Source organism: Schistocerca cancellata, chromosome 1, assembly GCF_023864275.1.
Source record: "Schistocerca cancellata isolate TAMUIC-IGC-003103 chromosome 1, iqSchCanc2.1, whole genome shotgun sequence".
In the NCBI taxonomy this organism is placed as follows: Eukaryota; Metazoa; Arthropoda; class Insecta; order Orthoptera; family Acrididae; genus Schistocerca; species Schistocerca cancellata.
Genome location: NC_064626.1, coordinates 118,855,542 through 118,880,649, shown reverse-complemented (window position 1 = coordinate 118,880,649; position 25,108 = coordinate 118,855,542). Strand labels below are relative to the sequence as shown.

General features: G+C 42.1%; 1 protein-coding gene across 1 annotated transcript in view; it reads right to left on the bottom strand.

Annotated features, from left to right (window-relative positions):
• The window catches only part of LOC126166621 (DNA polymerase beta-like), a 56,512-nt gene that overhangs the window by 15,261 nt on the left and 16,143 nt on the right, over positions 1 to 25,108 (bottom strand). Inside the window, exons 4-5 of the mRNA XM_049920417.1 lie at positions 15,470 to 15,592; positions 15,153 to 15,327 (exon numbers count right to left, since the gene is read on the bottom strand). Of these exons, the coding sequence (XP_049776374.1) occupies positions 15,153 to 15,327; positions 15,470 to 15,592 (298 nt within the window). The remainder of the gene's footprint in view (positions 1 to 15,152; positions 15,328 to 15,469; positions 15,593 to 25,108) is intronic.

Here is a 25,108-nt window from a genome sequence, read left to right as displayed (position 1 = left end):
ACCTGACTAGAAGAAGGGATTGGTTGGTAGGGCACATTCTGAGACATCACAGGATTACCATTTAGCACTGGAGGGAAGTTTATGGGGTAAAAATTGTAGATGGAGAGTGAAAGATGAATACAGTAAGCAGATTCAGAAGGATTGAGGTTGCAGTAGTTACTCAGAGGTGAAGGGGCTTGCACAGGATGGAGCAGCATAGAGAGCTGCATCAAACCAGTCTTCGGGCTGAAGACCCCTTCCCTCATCACCCTCACAAACAACACAAACACAATACAATGCTATACACTACCTTCAAACATCACCTACAGTGGACAATTGCACATACAGAAGACATTTAAATTACCATGAAAATGCTTGTGCACTGCACAGTACAGTAAGTTTGAGCTCACTGGCACGAACTTCCTTCCTGCAGAGGAAAAGATCTGTTCAACAGCCAGAGCACACAGGACTTCCCTATTATCACTGTGAAATTTTGCCTAATGTTTCAGTTTTGTAATACATCACTAAAATTAATCAAATAAAGTTGGGCCACACAGTGTGCCAAAGTGTCCTTTTACACTTTGTGAAAATACAAGAGAAATGACTGAGTATTTGGCAAGATTACATGGATACGCTTTCATTGGTAGCTCACATTTTAAGATAGCGAAGGTTTTCTGTGTCCCACGAGATTAAAACAAACACTGTATCTTAGACAAACCAAACAAAAGTTTGTCAACGTGGTGCTCAGGTTCTAGTGTACAATCAACAGAATGTGAGTCCTGTGAACTGGTGTTCGTGTTAGAGGCCACAACCACTAAACTGTGGTGGATTAGCTGGAAAACATACAGATTACATCAGGAGTTCATAACTGCCTGGAGATGGGGTTGAGTGATGTCACAGGAGACGTAGAGAGCTAACCATTTGTAAACACAGCAAAATCAGTCAACAGTAGAGTACAAGCTGTACAAAGAGAAATCCAACTACACAGTGAGGTCATCAGTACTCAACTTCATATAGCTGAGTTATCTGCTCTGACATACATTGTGGTGGACTTCATAGGCTGTTTGATGGCACAGGGTTCCACAGCACAGTCAGCACCTGCAATGGCCTCTTCTGACTCGACTCCCAGCAATACGCCTATGATGGTCAAATTGACATCCTCATCAAAAAGCAGTAGATATGTAGATATTGTATCTCTGCTGGATGAGAACGCAAGGAGTTCCTTTTAGAGAATTGTGGGAAAGTTGAAGATACAATCTAATAAGAAAGACAACCCTCCTGGATTAGACTCATCTCTCCATCAGCCGTAAGTCAAAATTAGTGAGTACGTGAAAAGTTTGTGGGGAGTTCATTAAGAGGGACAATTTATCACACACCATATGATGGCTTGCAGAGTACAGCAAAAAGAAGATCAGAAAGCTGGGTGAAATGTATTGGGGGAAAAAGCAATATTAGGATCCAATGTTCTGGTGATGAGAAGATCCTCAGGGATGGAACACAAGCTTAAATTGGAGATGGTAACTGGTCATCTCCATCTCAGAGGAACCATCACAGTATTCTGCTCAATTAATTTAGGGAGACTACAGAATACCTAAATCTGGATGACCAGACAGGAATCTGAACCCAATCTTCCCATACGTATGCCCTGTTCTTTAAAACTGCACCACCTAACTTGGTTCCAATCTTCTGGAGTCCTTCGGAATTGATGAAGGGTACCGTAAAAATTAAATTACATCTGTGTGAGTGTAAATTGTAACAAGTTGCTACAGTCAACAGCAGTATACATCCAGCTACTGCAAAAATTAAATTACATGTGTGTGAGTGTAAACTGGGACTAGATGTCAAAGTGAAGAGTATCTTATTTCCAGCTACAAACATCTTTTCAAAACAATGATGATCTAACCCAAAATCAAAAACTACTAATTTACCTTGAGATATGCAAAGCATTATTCATTAAGATTTGATTCTTTTGGAGCAAAGTCATGACAAGCAGTTTTACCAACAAGAATGTCTTCCGAGACAGGAAATGAGTTCTTTGGATGAGTGTGGAACGCACCAATAAAACCGCTTGCACACAATACACCATTACTTCCTTTTTTTTTTTTTTAAGTGAAAATCAGCACTTCTGTATGTGTTTGGATTTCACATCAGATGATACTGGTCAGCACAGCTCACAACAGCTATGGCAATCTCACACTTTCTTTGAAAGTTTGTGACTTGGACTTAGTTTTAATTGTGCTGCAGTCTGAAGTGTCATTTTCTATATTCGGGGATTTGGTGTACCTGCAGAGACACAGAAGTTTGATGCCACGGACTGTAACCCGCTTGCATTATGGACAAAAATTTCTCAATCAGTGGCACTAGCGATTAAAGTTGTAGCAATAACAGCAGTGTCATCTTCAGCAGTAGTTATTGCACCAGTGGGTACAACAGAAGCTATAACAGCAACAAATGCTCTTGTCCCAGCAGCAATTACAGTGACAAAAGACATACAGCAACAAATGGTTCAACAAAAGGATTTGGCATCTGCACTCCATATACATTGTTCAACAGTTTTGATGAGTCTAAGGGGACTTGGGATACATATTTACGCAATTTCCTTCAACGTTAATTAGGTTATTGGTACTTTCTCTAAGAATACTCTATCACTGTCATGGTATAGTCAGTCATACAAAGTGATCCAGAAACTAAGGCCACTCTAAATTCAGGTATCTTGGTAAAATGTTGATTCAATCGTATGGTTGGCAAACTCACATTGTGACAGCTCAACTGCACTTTAACTCATGTGCTACAGAAATCAGTTAATCACATGCATGATGAATTGCCAACCTCCAGGACCTCAATCACATATATAATTCTGCTTGTTATGAGTGGAAGGCATCATATGCAGAATTGCTGATCAGAGACGTTGTGGTTCGTCAACCTCCCAATGGTGAATTTCACACCAAAAGTCAATTTATTAGCGCAGTCAGTTGGAAATAAGGCATAATCAAAATAGGGGTAAACAGCATTTGTAATGATAGTGAAGAGATATGATACTTAAATTGTCAGGCAAAGGATGATTATTGTGAAGGAGTGGGCAGTAGGGAGCAGGAATGTTGCCTTTGAGACAGTATGAAGCCTTTCAGCACTTAAGAGGATTTTATAGGCAGTATGGTGTTGGGGTTCGAGCATTTTATTAAATGACTTCAGAGATCTCACTGAAGCTAAAATGCACTAACATATAGAATGAAAATAGGGAGCTAAAGGTAACCACTCACTATATGGCTGTGACACTGAATGGTCATCAAGCACATAAAACAGGAAGAAATCATTGCTAAGCTTTTGGATAACACCCTTCCACAGAGTTATTTAACAAAACTACACACATTCAAAACCATGTCTGTATCGTCCCTGCTGCAGTGCTGCAGAGTAGGCGTTGCACAAAAATAACTAACATACTCACTACACCAGCAGCAGCTGATAATTTGCCGTGTGAGCCTTGCCCTTGCTCTATAGCACAACAGCACTTCGCCTGGCTGCACACTTTCTCCACTAACACGGCATGCTTTCTAAGTGGGATGAGGGGGGAATGGGGGAAACTGTATGTTGTGACTCGCTGATTATTCAAAGTGCTGCCGCGCAATTACGCACGTCCTCTACGTGCGGCGCTGTCTGCCAGCCATGCAGCAGCTGCGCCACCTAAGCGGCCAGCCGAGCAGCGGCCGCTAGACTGAGACTCAGTGTTTAATCGAATGCCGACTTGTACACAGGTCAACTTACTCAGTGACTTATATGTGTTGTTGTGTTGTCCGAAATATGTGTTAAATTTGACGATTTAACAATTGGCGACGAGGATGGGATTTTTCCTTTTCACCGTTGACTCACAGGGTTCCATGGCTACTATCGAGCAGCTCTTGCAAAATCTCCTTGAACAGCAAACGCTTCTAACAGCGGCGATTCGCGATTTCGTCGCGGCGTCAAATGCGGGGCATTTCTCGTCGCTGGCTGTACCTCCTTTTCCACCTTACGACGAGACGGCGGAAGACTGGTCTGATTATGAAAAACGTCTTCGACAGCACTTCTTGGCATTTCATGTCACGGACGAACAACCATGTAAGTCTCTGTTCCTTTCCTGGATTTCACCTCAAATGTATCGGTTGTTGTCGCAATTGGCTCCTTTGAAGGATCCTGCATCTTTGTCCTTTGCTGAAATGTGCTCCCTTCTGTCTGTCTATTTTCAAAAGCAAACGTATGTGGTAGCCTCTCGTGTTGCCTTTTATCGTTGTCAAAAACAACCTAATCAGTCCTATCGCGCTTGGGCTGCTGAACTTCACGGCCTCAGTCGAAAGTGTCAATTTGTTACTGACGTTCACAAAGAATCCTATGCCGATTCCATGGTACGGGATGCTATTATCCGGTCGGCGCCCGACAAAGAAGTTCGGCAACGTGCCCTTCAATTGGTGAATCCAACTCTCGATGAAGTTCTCTCCATTGCGCAGTCTTTTGAAATTTCTCGCGCCGACGGGGCGCAAATAGAAGCGTGGGGTGACGTCGGGGAAATACAACTTCTGTGCGCTGTTGACGACGCGCGCGGTGCGTCCCCGCCAGCCGACGTGGCCGCAGTACGCTCCCACGCGCAGCCTCGGCCTAGCCGTAAACAACCCACTAAGAAACTGCAGCAAAATCCCCGGCAACTTCCTTCATGTCCGCGGTGTTTTACGAAACATTCACGCGAGGATTGTCCCCAACGTTGGGCTGTGTGTCACAATTGCAAAAAGAAAGGTCATGTGTCTTCCGTTTGTAAATCCGACCGCATGCACGATGTTCATGAAGATGACGTTGATTCTGATTCTGTGTTGTCTGTCAATTTCACTTCTTCCCTTTCAGGGAAGTTATTCCTCACTGTCCAAATCCTTGGTCGAGATGTTCGCATGCAAGTGGATACCGGTTCTGCTGCCACTATAGTTAATTCTCAGACGTATCTTCAACTGGGTTCTCCACTCCTTTCCCCCGTCACTCGGCAATTACGGACGTACAATAAACAGAAGATTTCTCTCTTGGGACAGTTTAATGCTGAGGTATCTTACAAATCCGTCGTTCGCACTGTTCCCATATTTGTGGTCGACCAGAGCAACACAGAAAATCTTTTTGGTTTCGATGCCTTTCGCGTTTTTGGGTTCTCCATAGATGACTCTGTCAATATTGTCTCTGATGCTATTCCTTATGCTCAGCTGGATTCCTTGTCGATGACATTTTCGTCCCTTTTTACTCCTGGGTTAAGCCGTGCAAACGACTTTGAAGCTCATATCGCGCTCAAACCCACTGCTCGGCCTAAGTTTTTTCGGGCTCGGCCCATTCCTGTGGCCCTTCGTGATCGGGTAAAATGGGAGTTGGATCGTCTCACTGCTTCAGGGGTCTTGCTTCCTGTCACTTCCAGTGAGTGGTCCTCTCCTGTCATTGTAGTTGCTAAGCCCAAAGGTGATATTCATCTCGGTGGCGATTTCAAAGCCACTGTAAATGCTCAATGCCTCATCGACACTTACCCTATGCCCTGTCCTGAAGAACTGTTCACTAAACTCGCTGGAGGACAGTATTTTTCTAAAATTGACCTGTCGGAAGCTTATCATCAACTTCCTCTCGACGCTGCTTCCCTGCAGTTTCTGGTCCTTAACACGCCTTTCGGCCTCTATCAATACCAACACTTGCCATTCAGGGTTGCTAGCGCCCCTGCTCTTTTTCAGCGATTCTTGGAACAATTATTGCTCCCTGTCCCGGGGTGTATCAATTACATGGACGACATAGTTGCCACTGGCTCCACCACTGAAGAACATCTTCAAAATCTCCGCACACTTTTTAATGTCTTACAGACTGCCGGTCTTAAGTGTAATCTTCAGAAATCACAATTTTTTCAGGCATCTATCACGTACTTGGGGTTTCAACTCTCTCGGGATGGTATTCGTCCGCTTCAACACACTGTTGCTGCGATCGATGCCCTTCCTCGCCCTACATCTGTTAAGGAACTGCAGGCCTTCTTGGGGAAAATAGCATAGTATCACAAGTTTTTACCGTCTGCGGCGTCGGTGGCTCAGCCATTGCATCGCCTGTTGCATAAAACCGTGCCTTTTCACTGGTCCGCGTCATGTGACGCGGCTTTCCGGAAATTAAAGACTATGCTGAAATAGGCCCCGGGCCTGGCTACTTATCGACCTGGCCAACATCTTGTTCTTGCCACAGACGCCTCTCAATACGGGGTCGGTGCAGTCCTTGCGCACCGTTTTTCTGACGGTTCAGAACAACCCATCGCTTATGCCTCCAAAACGCTCACAGATGCCCAACAGAAGTATTCTCAAATTGAGAAAGAAGCTTTGGCCATCATTTATGCTCTACATAAGTTTGGTGTTTTTCTCTATGGCTCAAAATTTAATCTTGTTATGGATCACAAACCACTTGTTTCCTTGTTTCATCCATCAACGTCACTTCCCGACACGGCTGCACACCGCCTCCAGCATTGGGCTCTTTACTTGTCCCGTTTCAATTATGAGATTCATTTCCGGCCAACAGCTCAACATGTGAATGCTGATGCTCTGTCTCACCTTCCCATGGGTCCTGATCAGGCATTCGATAGGGACGAACTTTTGTGTTTCCACCTGGATGTTGCCGAGCAGCGGGTTGTGGGCGGGTTCCCCATCACTGGGGACAGGCTGGCAGCTGCTACAGGTTCTGACCCTACCCTCTCCCGGGTTTTACGCTGTATTCAGAAGGGTTGGCCAGATCGCCCATCCGCTAAGACTTCTGATCCGTTGCGAAACTACTACACTTTGCGCTACCGCCTCACGGCTAGGGACGGTGTTATCCTCCTCTCCACTGACAATGCTTCGCCGCGTGTTGTGGTACCTGCGTCTTTGCGTGCTTCGGTCTTGCGCCTCCTTCACCAGGGGCACTGGGGTGTGTCTCGCACAAAATCTCTGGCGCGCCGTCATGTGTACTGGCCTGGCATCGACTCTGAAATAGCACACATTGTCGCTGCCTGCGGCCCTTGTGCGTCACAGGCCGCTGCCCCGAAGTCATCTTTGTCACCGTGGCCTTCGCCTAAAAAGCCCTGGGAGCGCATTCATGCTGACTTTGCGGGACCCTTTTTAGGTACTTATTGGCTCCTCGTAATTGACGCCTACTCTAACTTTCCTTTCATTGTCCGTTGCACGTCACCTATCACCGCGGCAACCACCAGTGCTCTCGCCCGCATTTTTTCTTTGGAAGGCCTCCCCTCTACTCTTGTTACTGATAATGGTCCGCAATCTGCCTCTTCCGACTTTGCGGATTTTTGTGCTCGTCACGGCGTTATGCATGTCACGGCCCCGCCGTTCCATCCACAATCCAACGGTGAGGCTGCACGACTGGTCCACACATTTAAGGCTCAGATGCGGAAACTTCTGACTTCTTCTGCTGCTGATGATGCGCTTCTCCAGTTCCTGGCGTCTTACTGTTTCACCCCCATGGGCGATCACAGCCCGGCTGAGCTCTTACATGGCCGATAGCCCCGCACGCTACTTCATCTTCTGCGGCCTCCCACCTCATGGCCTCGGGTGCCTTCACTTGGCCGGTTCACCGCCGACGACCTCGTCTGGGTACGGGGATATGGCAGGCGGCCAAAATGGAGCCCGGGCCGCATCTTAAGACACCGTGGCAGACACCTGTATGAAATCCAGACGGACATGGGTGTTGCAGTGCGTCATTCGGACCAGCTTCGGCCTCGGGTGCTAGCAACACCTGTTCCGAATGCCGCCACACCACCTTTGGCTCTACCTGATGCTCGGGATCTTGGCATCTCTCAATACTCACAATGCAGCCCTCTCACCGTCATCGCGATGCCAGCACCAGAACGGACGCCACCAGGAGACGTGCCCATGCAAGAACCAGAGGACCATCCTCTGTCCCTCTGTCAGAGTACATCTACTCGCCTCCTCCTCCAACGGACGCCGACACATCGCCCATGTCTCCTGTCATATCAACTGGACTTGCCGCAACAGGCGGATTGGTGCATGGGGCCCCAGCAGATTCAACCCCTACGTCTCCTGTCATCTCGACCCCTTATCATCGGGGACACTTCTGTCCGTATGGGAAGCCTCCTCCTCAAGACTTTACGGCGAGTCAAACAATGCCTATGGACATTAGCCATCTCCAGGACACCTCCATCAAGACCAGTGCAACAATTTCAAAGGGGGGAAAAGTGTTGTGACTCGCCGATTATTCAAAGTGCCGCCGCGCAATTACGCACGTCCTCTACGTGCAGCGCTGTCTGCCAGCCATGCAGCAGCTGCGCCACCTAAGCGGCCAGCCGAGCAGCGGCCGCTAGACTGAGACTCAGTGTTTAATCGAATGCCGACTTGTACACAGGTCAACTTACTCAGTGACTTATATGTGTCGTTGTGTTGTCCGAAATATGTGTTAAATTTGACGATTTAACACTGTATTTAGAGGGCAATACACTCACACTGAATATCACTTGGTTTCATATTTGCCAACAACATAAAACACAAACAAAACAAATTTTCACTATTATTTAATTATTTTTGGTGCACTGAAGAAATAATATAATTTTCAGCTGGTACTAATTGTTGGAATACGTACACACACAGACATTTCACAGATTTTCGCACTCAGGTTGCCACACAGTCGTGACTTATTTGGTTTCATAACAAAAAAAAAAAAACCTTTCACACATATATGTTGACACAAATATTAAAGCATGTTTGCCACCTAACTATGAGGACGTGGAAACAAAGTAGTTATCCTGTATAGTGTAAAAGTATTTATCTTTAAAGCAGGAACTACACTGCACATCAATCTGCACATGCACAGGGCCCTTTCAACTGAAATGGCAAACGGTTTCGAAAACAGCCTGAAGACAGATGTAAGAATTGCAGTGTCCTCAAAACATTTAAAAAACTAATCCTTGTAATTCTTCCAAGGTTACAATGAATTCTTCCAACCTCACATCTTCTTTGATGCTAGTGAACTTACGGAACTGGTCTGTGCTTGTCAGAATTTGTCCATTATACAATGTGATTTTCTTTTTAAATGCATCCCATCAAATCAGAAATAAGTTGTTTCTCACCTTGCAATGTCTTACTGTGGGCAGTGTGCAGTCACGTCCACTTAGAATGCAAGCTCTGCAATCCATTCTGAATGTTCTAATTTTCGTTCCTGTACTTCTTTTTCCTTCACAAATTCAACAGTGGGTTTGAAATCATTCCCTTTGACTTAGCCAACATACTCGGCAGTAATACAAGATTATCACAAATGACTGAAGTGGTTTCATAAATTCACTGTTGCTACATTATCTTACATATTATTAGAAAACTCACCGCCCCCCATAGAACAGGCTGTTCCAACCAAGCTCCAGGGAGCCAGAGCACTCCGGAGCGCTCACTGTGGCAGCTCGGAGCCCGCGTGGAGGGGGAACGCTAACTCACTGCCCCCTGGCTGCATGCAGCCGCAACTGACGCAACAATCTGTGTTCAATGACATTTATGACTAAGTGGAGTAATGAAAGATGTCCTGAAGTTTGTGGATTTTGTGCAGTGTCATGGTATGGATCTTCACCAATTCAAAGGATTCCTGAAAGATATGGAAGCAGAGTATGGGGATATACCTTACCACAGTACAGTTCGTCGGCTGAGTCGGGGCAAAGTTCTTGATGTTTTCTTTGCCATTCGTGAGGAAATATCCCTTTTTCTCAAAATGAAAAGGGAAGAAATGTGTTCTCTGAAAGATATAAAATGGATATCAGACCTGGCATTCCTAGCTGACATAACTATGCATCTCAATAATTTAAATCTGTCATTGCAGGGCAAAGGGCAGCTAATTGTTGACATGCACGACCAGATCAAAGCGTTCATGGAAAAGTTACATTTATTTGAGAGGCAGATGTTCAATCGTCCTGCTTCTTTAAAACTACCTGAAGGTAGTACTTTGGGCGATTACCAAGCAAAGTTAAAGCAGCTCATCACATCGTTTGGAACACCGATGACTTGTCATTGCCACTTCAATTGGAAATTACTGATTTGGAAAATTCAACTTTGTTCAAAGAGATGTACTACAACATGTTGGATTTGTCACGATGGTATCATTCATTACAGCAAAAAACATTTCCCAAGCATCCACCAACTGCCAATTCCATTAAGTGATGATATGTGCAGTTTCAGGCTTCAGGACATCCCTGGATTGGTCACGGTTGGGTTGATGATCATCAATTTAAGTCATATCCTTCACACTCTCCTGTCCTAACTTCATATGAGTCTTTTGTGTGGAGTTATATGAAAGATTCTGTATTTATGGCTCCTCTATCAACGAACCTACCACAATTGCGAGTTCACATCAAAAGTACTTTTAGACTGATTGATCGGAACATGCTGTGCCAACTGTGGGAAGAACTTGATTATCAACTTGATATCTGCAGAATCAGTGGTGGGGCACTTACGGAGCACTTGTAAAATGTGAAGGGAAACAAAAAAAATTTTAGTTTTTGTATTTGTTTGCAAAGCCCTGTGGCAGTACGTCAAATAATACAGCTACAGAAAATCTGTGAAATCACTTCAATCATTTATTATAAAAGTCTATATATTCTTCTTTCAATTTCACAGGAATAATGCATGAGACTTTGGAAATTTTACTATATGTACCACCTACTTCTTCACGTGCTACATGCCCACAAATTTAGGACAAATGGTTTCTGATATAATGAACAATGAATCCCATCTGTGCTCTTTCACTGTCAACTAAATCTTTAAATTCTTTCTGCATGGTACTATAATGTCAATTATGTGACTGCATAATACATACCGAGAATTATCATCACTTTCTTCTGTCAGTCCCATTCATTTTTAAAGACTTGTGGCAATAGACTGCTGGATTGCCTCTTTTTGTGTAAACAGCCATTAGACCTGTGAACATCCTTCATACCATGAACAAATACCAAAGGGAAAACAGTGCTGACACCACAATTCAGCTGAAATAAAGAGAACCATGCTGACCAAAAAATGCCACTTTGGGACACTAAACGGATGTTGTGCTGTACCAGGTACTTCTGAGGAGGACTGAGCAAAGCTGAGATCAATAATGAAGTCACCACATGTAACTAATTTTTGGTACTTCCTATAAAGTGAATCAAGAATCCTCTCTAGCTTGAACAGAAATGCTCTGAAGTAAAAGTTAGGGGACCTATAAACAACAACAATTAGAAGTTAAATTTCACTAAACTCAACTGCCCTGCACAACATTCAAATATTTGTTCAGTGCAGTGCCGTGATATGTCTATGGACTCAAACAGAATACTGTTTTTTATGTACATGGCCACTCCCCCACTCCGCAAGGAACTCCTCGAAAAACAGCCAGCTAATCTGTATCCTGGTAAAGGAAGACTCTGAATTGTCATATTATTTAAGTAGTGCTCTGATATACCAATAATGTCATCTATAAGTAGTTCACTAACTTCATCTCTAATACCTCTTATATTTTGATGAAATATGCTAATTCCTTCTCTACTAGGATACCTGACCTCCTCTGAAGGTGATTCCTTAATTAGGAGGACTGCCTTTAAGCAGGTATACCTAAAGCTGACTTCAATCTAAAAGACGTGCAGTTCTAACACCAACTACTACAGGAATTTTCCAATGAGTGATTCCACCACCGCCCACTACACTGTCACCTATAAGCTTTGCCAGCCTTCCCTTCCCATACCTATTGAGGTGTAGGACATGCCTAGCGAAACCTGGTCTACTAATAGACTCAACTGGCACCACTGCATTGTGACCCATGCCCTCTGCCATCAGTGCCTTCTCCAGCCCCATGTTAACACGCCAGCAACCGCATTAAGATAAGGCCGTTTGTGATGCTGAAACAGTTGCATGAAATGCACATTTGTACCACCAGTTTGAGTAGCTATCTTTACCAGGTCACCACTTACATCATGTTCCCCATCCCTATCAATACTATTCCCAGCTCTTCCCACAATCACTACCTGATACTATTTCACAAAATTCCTACAATAACTCTCGCTCGCATGCTGTCAGTCACCTGACCCAGCCCTGCACTAGGCTTCACAATGCTGGCGACCTGGTACTCACTCACCAACACTTCCTGCAACTGCTGGCCCCACCTCTACCATGTGGACTACCTAGCAGCAGAACCTTCTTCTTTCTGTGACTTTGCAACTGCTGAGGACTGCTGCATGTTTCCTACATCTACAGCTGCAAGAGGATCATCTCCATTCAACTCTAACAGTTGGTCAAATCTATTGCAGATACACAAAATACAACTGTCTGAATATCTCCTCCTCCTAGCTGCCTTCTTGCCAACTGCCGGTTCCCATTCTCCAGCATTCTTTAACCTCCTCAAACTATCTAGTTCCTTCTTTGCGTATTGTAACTGCACCTGAATGGCGCAGATCTTATGCTCCTGCTCCTCTATCAACTTATTTCTACTACAGATTCTGCATTTCCAAGAGAGTATCTTGCTAGAATGCCCACTGGCTTCCCCACTGCATTCCCCCCAATGAAAATACTTTGAGCAAATCCCACACTGTAACCCACTACTCATGAACCAACAACAAATCCCATATTTCTCACTTACAGTAAAATTTTACATTTACAGAAAAAAACTAAATGTCTATTTTACCTAACTTCAACTACACCAGTTGAACTAACAATAGTGGTCTCAAACTTCCCACTCTACTAAGAAAGCAACAACTTTCATTAATACTATTCAACCACAAGTAATATCAATACTAACAAAACCTCATACATGTTACTAGCTGAAACCAAAAATCCAAGCAGCCACTGGAACACTCACTGAAGTTAAAACAGGAAATGAAAATTTTACGGAAATATTTCACTATAAACAATAAGAAACATCAGCCAAAAACTGCTGCATGAAATTTACGAAATGCTTCAACACACAGAAAACTCTAAATAGACAGTAAGCGAACATTTCCAAAAGTTTGGTAAACTGTTATTTCGACACAAACAGCACAAGACACTGTTGAAATCTACTAAATTTAATAACAGTATAACAGTGCACAAACAACTTTGTCAGAAATTAACTTAAGAACCACTACAGCTGCAACTGCATGCCGCAAAATGTAAACACACTGCTAACATTTGGACGAATAATTGAAAAATACTAAATTTAATATTTGAATAAAGTCCACAAAAAAATTTGACAGAAATTAGCTTTATAGCCACTACAGCTGCAAACACACGTCGCAAAATGTGTGTTATCACACAGTGAGGTTGATCCTGCACTAAATAAACTCATACTGCACCTTACAACATGCAGTCATTCCAATATTTTGCTTCATGTTTTGAAAATGATATTTACTAAGTGTCATTTCAAGATTTACCACAATATTTTTAGGCAGAAATAGCCCATTGTGTTTTTGCAATATGTGCATGGATGTGTGGGTGTCTCTCTCTCTCTCTCTCTCTCTCTCTCTCTCCCCCTCCCCACTCCAGTATGTATGTTGTTTCTTCAGATAAAAAAAAGGTATGAGTGTGATTTGCTTACACTTTTTTAAAGTTTACCTCAAAGAAGCACGCAGACAAATCTGTAAATTTGGGAGCCTACAAAATGTCACCTTGTATTGTGCCAGTCAATCCAGAGAATATGATGATGATGACGACGATGATGATAATGATTGATTTGTGGGGCGATGAACTGCATGGTCATCATCGGCCGTAGAAAGTCACAAGTTTTTTCACAGTCAAATTTTTTCACAGTCCAAGCCAGCCACTGTCACAAATGATGAGGATGATGATGATGATGAAATGAGGAGGACAATACAAACACCCAGTCCCTGGGCAGAGAAAATCCCCAACCTGGCCAGGAATCGAACCCAGGACCCCATGATCAAGAGGTAGCAATGCTATCCACTAGACCACGAGTTGCGGACGACATGTCTAGACGATGACCAAACTAGTTAGCTAATAACGTAACCTAAGAAATACTGACAGTTGAGCTGACTGTGAGATTTTCACAAGAGAAAGATACCGTTGCCAATATGATTGAAGGCACTGTCTCATATAAGTTCTGTTATGTGTTCTGTAACCTCTCTCAAATCCATAACATTAACACATTAGAAAAGCTTCTCATATGGTATTTAGTGCTGTATTGAGATAAATAGTTAATTCCTGGTACTAATCAAAATTCTGACCATTTCTCAAAATAATGAAAAGTGAGATACACAACTGCATTCTTTTATGAAGCTGTACAAAGATCCCATACGTCAAAACAGCAATGGGCACCTGTACTCTGCAAACTGCAATATGTGCTTTCAAGGATGGCATTAAGAGTAAAACTAGGGGTAAACTATCAATGACAATGTTTGAAAAGACAAGCTGCCTCAAATAATAAAACACTGAAAATATTTTAAGCAAACGAGTGCAACAGAGTTCCACAGCTGACATTCCTTAATCAAGCAATAGTTGCAATGTTGGCCTACAGACAACAATGTTCTTGCTGCACATTGCACACTGCATTGCAATGTATCCCTTGTGGCTCAGCTTATGATCTGTGAAATGCAACTGTTTCTCGTAGTACTTCAATACAAAAGTTCTTGAGCGACTTGTGCTGGCTTTCAAATATAATCATTCCATATTAGCTAGTACCTCCAATCCAGCATATTACACCTATCACATGCTGCTCTTACCACACTTAAAAACATTCTCTGTTATGTCTTCAGGCCTATAAAGGATTAATATCTCAACAGCAACATTTACTTTATCATACAGATTACTGGATTTTCTTAATGGCATCAAACACAATTCCATGATGTATTTTTTTCTTAAAAGAAGACAATTTAATTGATTCAACTTTTGGTTCTAGGTGAAACATTGTATTGTATTAACCAAACAAAATACCTTTTTAGCCTTGTTTCACAACCTTTATTATTACTTTACAACATGTGTTACATATTATAAGTCCATTTCTTAATACATAATACGCATGTACTAATACGTAACTACTAGGAAATGGGATTATAACCAGAAGCCTAGGTCAACAGTAACAATAAAGTTGTGGAACAAGGCTAAAAAAGTTTTTTGTTTACTTAATACAACTAGGCTTCTTTTTAGGACAAAAACTTGTATATGAAAAAAATTGTAACAACAACTTACAGATATCTGTAGAGTACCCACCATGAATTTACTGTCACCTTGTGAAATGGTATCAACAATGAGACCACATTTCTCCAGAGATGCAACAACATCTTTGAACACTTTTGATTTATTGTGGCTCTTATCTCTGGTGGTGTACATGTAGTCAGTATGAGTCACTAGCACATCAATGTCTCCACTATCTGCCTTTCCCCTCCTGAAATAAATGGGTTTTCATAGTCAAAATTTGAAATATTTAACCACAAACATATACAGAGGCATAGAGAAGAATATGTAGGAGAACAGGGGGTCTAATATAGAAGCTAAATGCCTATGTAAAATTTCATAAAAGTTTCTACCTGTAACTTCCACATATAGTTGCCACATACTTTTCATCATTGTCAGCAAGTTGTTTCTTAATTACAGTTTCAATCTGTTGGATCTCTTCCCTGGGTATTCTCTTCTCAAAGTCTTCTAAGTACCTGAGCCAAAATATAACAGTATGGTACACAACAGAGCAGGACGGTGAAATATTTGATGAAGTCTATTATTCTCTCTCCAAAACATGGCATTGTTATCACAGAAAATATGCTGACATCTAATAGTTATAAATTTTTGATTATAAATGTAATAGCATTTTCAAGAAAGCACATGCTGTTTTACATTTAGAGAGACTGCGCCTTGTAAAGTTACTTGTTCGCGCTTCTCTCTGTCATAGGCACAATGGACTGAGCTGCGGTGAATTCCTTTCACTGTCTTTCTTTGATCTAATGACATACCAATGCATTGCATACTCCTTGTCCTCTGGTCAGCAACATATTCATTCAGCCCCACCTATGATACTACGGAGAAAACCAGAGGAAGCACACTAATTGGGAACTCCAATTTACCCAGCAGTTAATCACATCCACTAATCAGGTTTGACATTCCAGGCAGTCTGCTTCTGAAGAGCTACACAATAGGTTAAGACATTAAAAATATGTATTAGAAACTAAACACTAAAAACATCAAAACATATGCATAGACACTAGTGACTAATAACATATGATATAAATGTATTAATAATGAAAATAGACAGATATTGATGAGGACAGGTGTATAAATAAATAAATGCTGAAATGTTTGGGTACACACATAAACAAAAGGAAGGAAGGAAACAAAGAAAGAAAGTAAACATGTTTTGCAAAAGACAGATCTTTTAATACTAAGTTTGGCTGAAAACTATCCCTCCCCCCTCCTCCCCCCCAAACAAGGTCATCATTTGACAGGCAAGAGTTTCAGTATTATACAGATTTCTAACAAGTATCACAGGATCCTAGGATCAAAACAAAACGTTCCTTTTGACATATATCACACGACATGTTATTCAGTTGCATGCTAAAGTATAACAGGAGGTACAGTGGTCACATTGCAGGAGATAGCATTGAATATGTGGCGATGTCTCAACATGGACTGGTTATGCCATTGACGATATCCAGGTTCTGCTAAACAGCTACACAGATATTGTGGATATCCTACTGCAAATCACTCAAGTTATTAACTGGAACAACATACACCAGTTTCCATGTGTTTCCACTGTCAAAATTTCACATCAGTGCACCCAAACAACCATGTGAATAGTGTGCCTTACCAACCATGGATTACATGGTGGGACAACTGTTGGTGCAAATATTCCATTACTAAAGACAAATTGGGCTTCAATAATGTCAAGGTCTAACACATGACAAGCTAGCTGCCCTGTTGCACCACTCAGTTCTCATTCTCCTGAAAAACTGTGTCATCCCTCCAAGAAACAATACGCTGTTAGCATGGATGACCATAGATGGCTTATGCATATTAATACACAAACATATTTGTTTTTTACAACAAATGTATCACTGTAGTGTGCTGCAGTAGCAGTTCATGATACAACATGCACACTGCCCACAAGTCATGGCAAACCATCTGTAGGACAAATGTTTATATGAATATGTTTGTCTGTTTCTGATCCTAGGAATCATGTCCCTAATGTCTGGTACAAACATTTGCAGGAACTCTGTAATATGCTCATGTGTAAATCTGATCTAAAACTATCTACTTTGCAATATGTGTTTTATTGTTGTGGTTCTCACTTTCTTTTATCTTTAACACATTACATTTCCTATTTTGATTATATTTTCCTTTCTCTGATTTATTTTTATTACTTTTCTTGTCTTTCTCTTATACTACTATAGTGCTGAGCAAATAAAACTGGCTCATATGAGTGGATACGACTGGATAAGAATGTATGCATATAACCACATCCCGTGACGTGCACACGACATGTACGCAGGCCAAGTGGTCCACACCAGTTCAGAGTGCAGTGCGGGCTGTGTCAGTCTGAGTGGAGCAGTGCAAATGGGATTATGGTACTCACAGTGAAGCAGCAGGTGTTCATTAAGAAAAGTTATGTGACAACAAAGTCATGGAAATAGCATGGTCATTTGTTTGCTGAGAAATTTAATGGTGTCAAAGTGCCAGCAAAGAGTGCCATGCAAAGCTTAGCCTGAAAGTGGTGACAGACAGAATCTGTTTTCGAACAAGTCAAAACTATTCCAAGACACGCCCATGCACCACAAAATGTAGCTGCAGTTCATCAGAAAATGCTTCAGAGTCCTACCAAATCAAGTCAATACCTGTCACAAGAAACCAGCATATCACATCGATCACACAGACAAATACTACATCTGGGACTGCATATTCATCCCTCGAAGAGTCTGTTGTTTATGTCTTAAAACCAATAGATGCTCCTCAGTGCCTCCAGTTTTGTGAGTGGCTGTCCACTGAGATAACAATGAATAGCTTGTACATGGATCTGTTCTTTATGTCTGATGAAGCCTGGTTTCACCCGAATGGTTGTGTCAATTCACAGAATCACGTTTTGTGCAGTGTTAGAATCTGCTTAACTTCCACAAAACACTATGGCATGGTCAGAAGCTTAGGGGTTTGGTGTGCAGTATCTGCATGCTGCATCACTGGTCCCACCTTCATTCATCAGACACAGTTCAGTGCATTACATTTCCAACATTTTGAAACCATTTGTGGCAGCATTAATGTAGAAGGAAAAGACCTACAGTTACTTCCAACAAGATGGAGCAACTGCCCATACAGCCAGCCGAATGTTGGAGGACATTTATAAAATCTTCACAACCGACAAGAGTTGTTAGCTGAGGTCAGTCTGGCCGTGGCCCACCCTAGATGGCCACCCACGTCACCTGAGCTGTCAGTGTGTGGTTATTTTGTATGGGGAGCTCTCAAGTCTAAGTGTATTGCAACAAACTGCAGCAATTCCAGCAGTCCACCTTTGATATGCCTTCAGCAACTTGCTGACCACGGCCCACAAGTACAAAGAGATGAATAGTGGTCACTTTCAACAACTGCTATAGTCACGTTAGCAGTGTATTTCCTTTCCTCTGCTGTGTTTGTAGGTACCCTGGAACTCTGTTCTCTGGACCACTTTTACTTGCTCTACCCTGTACATACAAGTCAGCACTGTTAATGTGCCATGTATGACAATACCACCAAATATTAAAAATAGTGCAGCTCCAGCATACACTTAGACAATAACAATAAGTAATGCATTCCAAGTTTACAGCTATTAACCAACATTTGTGCTGTAGATTGGTATCGAAGACAATAAAATAACTCTATGATGATTACAAAACAAATATGGCTTTAGTCAGTTATACTATCAAAATAATTTTATAACTATTTATGATTACATTTTGCTCATATACTGATCTATCATTCTCTGTTAATGCACCTGTTATGCATACATTTTACATAGGAGAGAAGCACATATATACAGATACAGACAGCTGCACATATAAGAGAATAGTTCCTGTCAACGTCAACTATGTCAACTGAAACTAACTACTGTACATGGCATATTAATTTATTTCCAGATACTTGCTCACATGTGATTTAACAAAAAGTATAAAACCTGGGAAGTGCACAATGGAATAACAACAATATGGAAAGGATGGATTGCTACTCACCACATAGCGAAGGCACGAAGCATTGAGCTAGACACACGCACAATGAAAAAGAATGCTGGAAGTAGTTCAGTTGGACAAAGTTCTTCTTCAGAGGTAGAAGACACACACACACACACACACACACACACACACACACACACACACATGATCATTGTCTCCATGAACTAAGGCATGATTGCATCTGATGTGAACAGCAGTCTGGCTGGGGAGGTTAGTGGAGGTAACGAGGCAAAGATAAGAGGGAGAGGAATAGTGTGGTAGGTATGGGGGAAGATGTGAGTGCAGCCTGTGGGAGCGTGCAAGGATATGGTCGGGACAGGATAGGGCTGCTACGTGCAGCATCAGGAGGCTGTGCTGTGGATGGAGTTTGGGGGAGGGGGAAGTGAATGTGTAAAGTAGGACGAGAGCAGTAGAAAAGGGGAAAGGACTACGTACATGCGTTGGCATGATAGAAGGTGTTTAGTGAGGGAGCATGGAAGAGGATAGGTGGTGGAGCAAAGGGACTCGGGAAGGTTGAAGCATGGGGTTGTTACAGGAATGAAGAATATGTTGGAGAGAGAATTCTGTCCCCTATGCAATTCAGAGAACTGGTGTTGGTGGGAAGAATCCTGATGGCACAGGCTGCAAAGCAGTTATTGAAGTGAAGCACATCATGTTAGACAGCATGTTCAGCGACTGTGTGGTCCTGCTGTCTCTTGGACACAGCCCAGCAGTGGCCATTCATGCAGACAGAAAGCTTGTTAGTTGTCATTCACATGTAGAATACAGCAAAGTGGTTGCAGCTAAGTAGGTAGATCACATGGCTGCTTTCACAGGCAGCCCTGATGGGATAGGAAATGCTTGTGACAGGATTGGAGTAGGTGGTAGTGGAAGGATGTAAGGGAGAAGTCTTGCATCTAAGTCTGCTGCAGGGATATGAGGCATGAAGCACAGGGATGGGAGCAGCGATGGAGTAGGGCTGCATAACAATTTTATGTAAGCTGGGTGGGTGGTAGATTACCACTACGGGAGTGGTGGGGAGGATAATAAGGAGGATTTTTCTCATTTCAAGGAACAATGGGAGGTACTCAAAACCCTGAAAGAGAATGTATTTTATCTGCTCAAGTTTGAGTGGCACTGAGTTACAACAGGAGTGCTCCTTTGTGGCTGGACAGTGGGAATGTGGGGGATGATAGGTGACTGGTGAGATGACACATGTTACATCTGTTTCTGAACAATGTTTAGAGAGTAATTCAGTTTGTGAAGGCCTCAGTTAGACACATGGAGTATTTGAAGAGTGACTGGTCACCACTACAGATGCAACATCGACGAGTGGCTATGCTTTATGGATGTGACTTCTTGGTGTGGAGCGGGTGGCATCTGTTGAAGTTGAGGTATTGTTAGTGGTTGGTAGGTTTGGTGTGGACACAGGTACTGATGTAGCCATCCTTGAGGTGGATGTTGACACTGAGGAAAGTGGCTTGTTAAAAGTGGCTTGTTGAGCTGAGAAGGAATGGTGGAGAAGTTGCTGAGGTTCCAGAGGAATATGGATAGGGGGTCCTCAACTTCAGTCCACATCAACAAGATGTCACAAATGAATATAAACTAAGTAGGTGGTTACAAAGGCATCCTCTACGTGTTCCATGAATAGGTTCACATAAGACAGTGCCATGCACGTGCCAATTGCTGTAACATGGATTTGTTAGTAGGTGATGCCTTCAAAGGAGAAATAATTGTGTATTGGGATAAGGCTGGTCATGGTGACCAGGAACGAGATTGTAGGTTTGTAGTCAATCTGGCATTGGAAAAAGCAGAGTTCAATAGCAGCAAAGGTGTGGACATTGGAGATGATAGTGTGGAGAGAGGTGGAATCAAGAGTGATATGTACGGCATCGAGTGGTAAAAAAAAAGAAGAAATGCATACAGTTGGTGGATGAAATGGTTGGTATCTTTTGTATAGGAGGTTATGTTAGGTTAGGGGTAGTAGGCTGAAGGTGTTCATCCATGAGAACAGAGATTTTCTCTGTGAGCGAACAGTAACCACCCACAATTAGCCATCTTAGGGGTTTGGTTTATGAACTTTAGGAAACAGGTAGAAGGTAGGAGTGTGGGGAATGATGGGAGTAAGGTACAGAAATAGACTCAGAGGAGAGGAGGTACCTATACACCTGAGTAGGAACTGGAGATATGGATGGATTTCTGAAATGGGGTCACTGTGGCAGGGTTTGTAGGTGGACGAATCTGACAGCTGGCGGAGTTCTTCTGCCACATAATTCCTGCGGTTCATAAGCACAATGGTGGAGCCTTTGTCAGCAGGTACAGTTATAAGGTCAGTTTAAGCTTTTAGGTGGTGGACTGCAGCTCTTTCAGCAGATGTGAGGTTCGTCTCCATGTTGAGGGATGTGGGGTAAAAGAGCGAGGCAAAGTTGAAAAGGAGTAGTAGGGCTGAACCACAGTTTGTCGGAGGTGTAAAACTAAGTCAGGCAAAGTTCTATATTGGTTTTGGGTTGAGTCTAACTGGTAGAGTTCGTCATAAAAACTGTAGGCTCCAGGAAAAGGACAGAATGTCTTCAACAAGCCTGACTGAATTTGGAAGTGAAGCAAAAGGTAAGGCCTCTGGAAAAGAGAATTTTACAGATAACAGAGAGAAGGTAATGCATGGGGGCTGATTTATACGGTATTGCAGGAGTAGGTCAGTAAATGCTATGGACCAACAAAATTTGAGCACACAGAAATCATTGTGGAAAGACGGGTTGCAGCCGAAGATCCCATCTTTGGTGGTCAGGCCATCTTAAGAGATTCCATGAGCTGTGCAACAATGCAGGAACTGAATGTGGGACTGTGCTTTGGTTAGAGGTAGTGAAACTTTTCTGTATTGGCACAGATGGAAGGGGCAAGGATCCATAGTGGATCATAAAAATGCAAAACATCCTCCTCACACAGTGGTAAGTTAGTTACATTTTCCATACATCGTTTGAAAGGTTCTTCTATCAAGTGATGTGGAATGAGTCAGTTTAGAGGGTATGTATACAAAATTAGTGCTAACATTAATGAACACTTAATGTTTTAGTCCTACTCATCCCACTAAACTACAAAAACAGTTTTTTTATTAAAAAAAATACTGGCTACCAGTTTTTACATAGAAATTCATTAATGGAATAGAAGGAGTTGTCCAGGGAAGTGATTTTAGGTTAGCTTTACAATTTGCTTTGCTAACCATCTGACATTTTATGTTATTTGGCAAATGATCAAAAATTTTTGTTGGTGTATACTGAACTCCTTTCTGAACCACTGACAGCTATTATAAAGGGCAATAAAGGTCATTTTTGCCTCTGGTGTTGTAGATGTGGACATCACTGTTGATCTCAAATTGTGAAGGATTATTTATGAGAAATTTCATTAGCAAACATATATGTTGTGATGGTGCAGCTAAAATGCCTAGCTCCTTGAAGGGGTACTACATCATGTCTATTGGTGAACACAACATATTACTCTTACTGCTCACTTTTGTGCAACCAATACCTTCTTTGTAAGTGATGAGTTGCCCCATAAAATTATTCTCAGACATTATTGAGTAGAAATATTCAAAATATGTCAGGAGGTTGATTCATTTGTTTCCAAGATTAGCAATAAAACTAAGAGCAACAGTGGCTGAACTTAACTGTTTGAGGAGCTCAGTAATATGCTTCTACAATTTCAAGTTTTCATCAACATGTACACCCAAAAATTTGGGCATTCTACCCTATTTCTGACTCCCGCCCACTTGTTACGTCAATTGTTGGTAAGATTTTACTATTACATAACCCAATATGTACACTGCATTTTTCCCCCCAAATGTTATTCATAGTCCATTTTCTTAGACGCACATTATACTTATTTGCAAAATATCATTTACAATCACTTCTGTTGCTTTCTTTCTGGTGGGGCTTATCATAATACTAGTATTGTCTGTAAAAAAAAATGCCAATTCTGCTTACTGAATGTTAAGTGGAAGGTCATTTTCATATATAAGGACTAATAGTGAGCATAAAATTGAACTGTGTGGGACTCTCTTTGTGATTTCTCCTCAGACACTAACATTTTCTACTCTGCTTACATTGTCTGAATTATTCAGCACAACCTTCTGAACCTTGTTTCTTAATTATGATTCATACCAGCTGTGTGTAAAACCATCAATACCATAACTTGAGTTTAAGAGAGTAACATGATCTCTGGAATCAAACACCTTGCAAATATCACAAAAAATACCAACTGGCAATATTTCATTTTCTAAGGCATGTACTATTTGATGAATGAACGTGTAAATAGCATTCTTAGTTGTGCAACTCTTCTGGAATACAAACCTAAGTAAATTGTTTCCACTTAAGTGTGAGACTAATCTTGAGTACATTACTTATTGGAATATTTGTGAAAAAGCACTCAGTAAGGGAACTGTATGATAATTGTTTAAGTCTGTCTTGTTACCTTTCCTACGAAATGGTTTAATAACTGCATATTTTAAACTGTTAGGAAAAATTTCATGTGCCAGTGATGCATTCCATATACCACTAATATTATTACTTATTAAGTCGGAAATACTTCTCAGAATTCTGTCTGAAATTCCATCAACACCACATGAGCTTTGGTTATTTAGAATTTTTAGAATTCTGTTAATTTCAGCATAGGATGTAGGTACTACATCTAGTTGCTTAAAGTTTAGTAGAATAACATTTTTATATTGGGTTGGTGCATAAGTTCACAGTGTTTTTTTCCATAAGTTTAATAAACACAACAAATACACATAACAGAGACCTCCGTCATCAATACATCCTCCCTCACTATTTACAACAGTATGTCACTGTTGGGATAGATTGTTGATTTCTCAATTGTAGATATCACACGGTTCTGAGGTGAAGAACTTGTCAAGCCACCACGTTCAGAGTGCATTTTCATCCAGAAGCAAAGTTCCTTAAAGGTTGTTCCATAAAGAGTGGAAAACGTGTAAATCTGAAGGTGCAAGATCAAGTGAATAAAGTGGGTGTGAAATGACTTCCCAACCCAACTCCTCTATAGTGTTTATGGTCAGTCTACCAGAAAGCAGGAGGGCATTATCGTGGAGTAGCATTACTTCACACAGTCTTCTTGGTCATTGTTCTTGGAATGCATGAATGTACACAGATCTTTGTACGAGGAGTTGCTGCTGTCTCTGAGCTCAACCATTCCTTTCCTGTAAGGAAATTATATTAACATAAAATTACACACATCACAAAAAGTTTTGCATCACACTTGTTCCCAGAATTCCTGAAGATAGACATTTACTGTGGATATTGTACAACATCTATTAGACGGAGAGGGTCCGACAGCCGATCAGTTCCAGTCATTCCACCAGGAAGGAGGCACACGGCTCGTGTTGTCTGTAGTTTAACCTTGCCTAGACGGTCAATACCATGGTTCGATCATGTCGGCATCGTTACTTTGTGTCAGGAAGGGCTCTACACAAGAGAAGTGTCCAGGCGTCTCGGGGTGAACCAAAATGATGTTGTTCAGACATAGAGGAGAGACAGAGAGATAGGAACTGTCAATGACATGCCTTGCTCAGGCCACCCAAGGGTTACTATTGCAATGGATGACTGCTATCTATGGATTATGGCTCGGAGGAACCCTGACAGCAATGCCACCATGTTGAATAATGCTTTTTGTGCAGCCTCACGATGTCGTGTTATGACTCAAACTGAACGCAATAGGCTGCATGAGTGCAACTTCACTCCTGACGTCGATGGCGAGGGCCATCTTTGCAACTGCGACACCATGCAGTGTGGGACAGATGGGCCCAACAACATGCCGGATGGACCACTCAGGATTGACATCACGTTCTCTTCACCAATGAGTGTTGCATATGCCTTCAACCAATCATTGGAGACGTGTTTGGAGGCAACCCGGTCAGGTTGAACGCCTTACACACATTGTCCAGCAAGTGCAGCAAGGTGGAGGTTCCCTGCTGTTTTGGGGGTGGCATTCATCTTC